This window comes from Terrapene carolina, unplaced genomic scaffold (assembly GCF_002925995.2).
Source record: "Terrapene carolina triunguis isolate 2854851 unplaced genomic scaffold, T_m_triunguis-2.0 Scaffold95, whole genome shotgun sequence".
Classification (NCBI taxonomy): Eukaryota; Metazoa; Chordata; order Testudines; family Emydidae; genus Terrapene; species Terrapene triunguis.
Window position 1 is genome coordinate 2,624,021 of NW_020664446.1, and position 426 is coordinate 2,624,446.

Consider the following 426-nt stretch of genomic DNA (forward strand, 5'->3'; position numbering starts at 1 on the left):
CCCCCAGCTCTGCCAGTGCCCCTCAGTCCCGACCCGCAGCCCCCGGCCAGTCCGTTGTTTGTTTTAGAGAAGGGAGGGCCCCCGGCACCCACCTGGTCCCATACAGAAGCCAGCGATGATCCCGATGACGCAGGCTACGCTGAGGTAGCGCATCCAGGGCACCGTAGCCTGGGGAGGGAAGGTGCAGAAGCTGGGGGCGGCTGGACGCTGCTAGACTAACCGCCCAGTTACCGCCTCCTTGCAAAGCGAATTTGGGGAGCTGCCCTTTGGGAAACCGAAGGGCTGAGAGAGAGAAAACCGGCTGCAACGTGGCATGCAAAGAACTCACACAGCTCGGCTGGTGCCCCTCAGTCCCGACCCGCAGCCCCCTGCCAGCCCTGCCCTGCCCGCCCAGCTGTGCCGGTGCCCCTCAGTCCCGACCCGCAG

At 66.0% G+C, this 426-nt stretch overlaps 1 protein-coding gene across 1 annotated transcript in view; it reads right to left on the reverse strand.

The window, feature by feature from the left end:
- The window catches only part of LOC113406409 (solute carrier family 2, facilitated glucose transporter member 9-like), a 17,376-nt gene that overhangs the window by 6,329 nt on the left and 10,621 nt on the right, over nt 1-426 (reverse strand). The window contains exon 10 of the mRNA XM_026651126.1: nt 93-168. Within this exon, the coding sequence (XP_026506911.1) occupies nt 93-168 (76 nt within the window). The remainder of the gene's footprint in view (nt 1-92; nt 169-426) is intronic.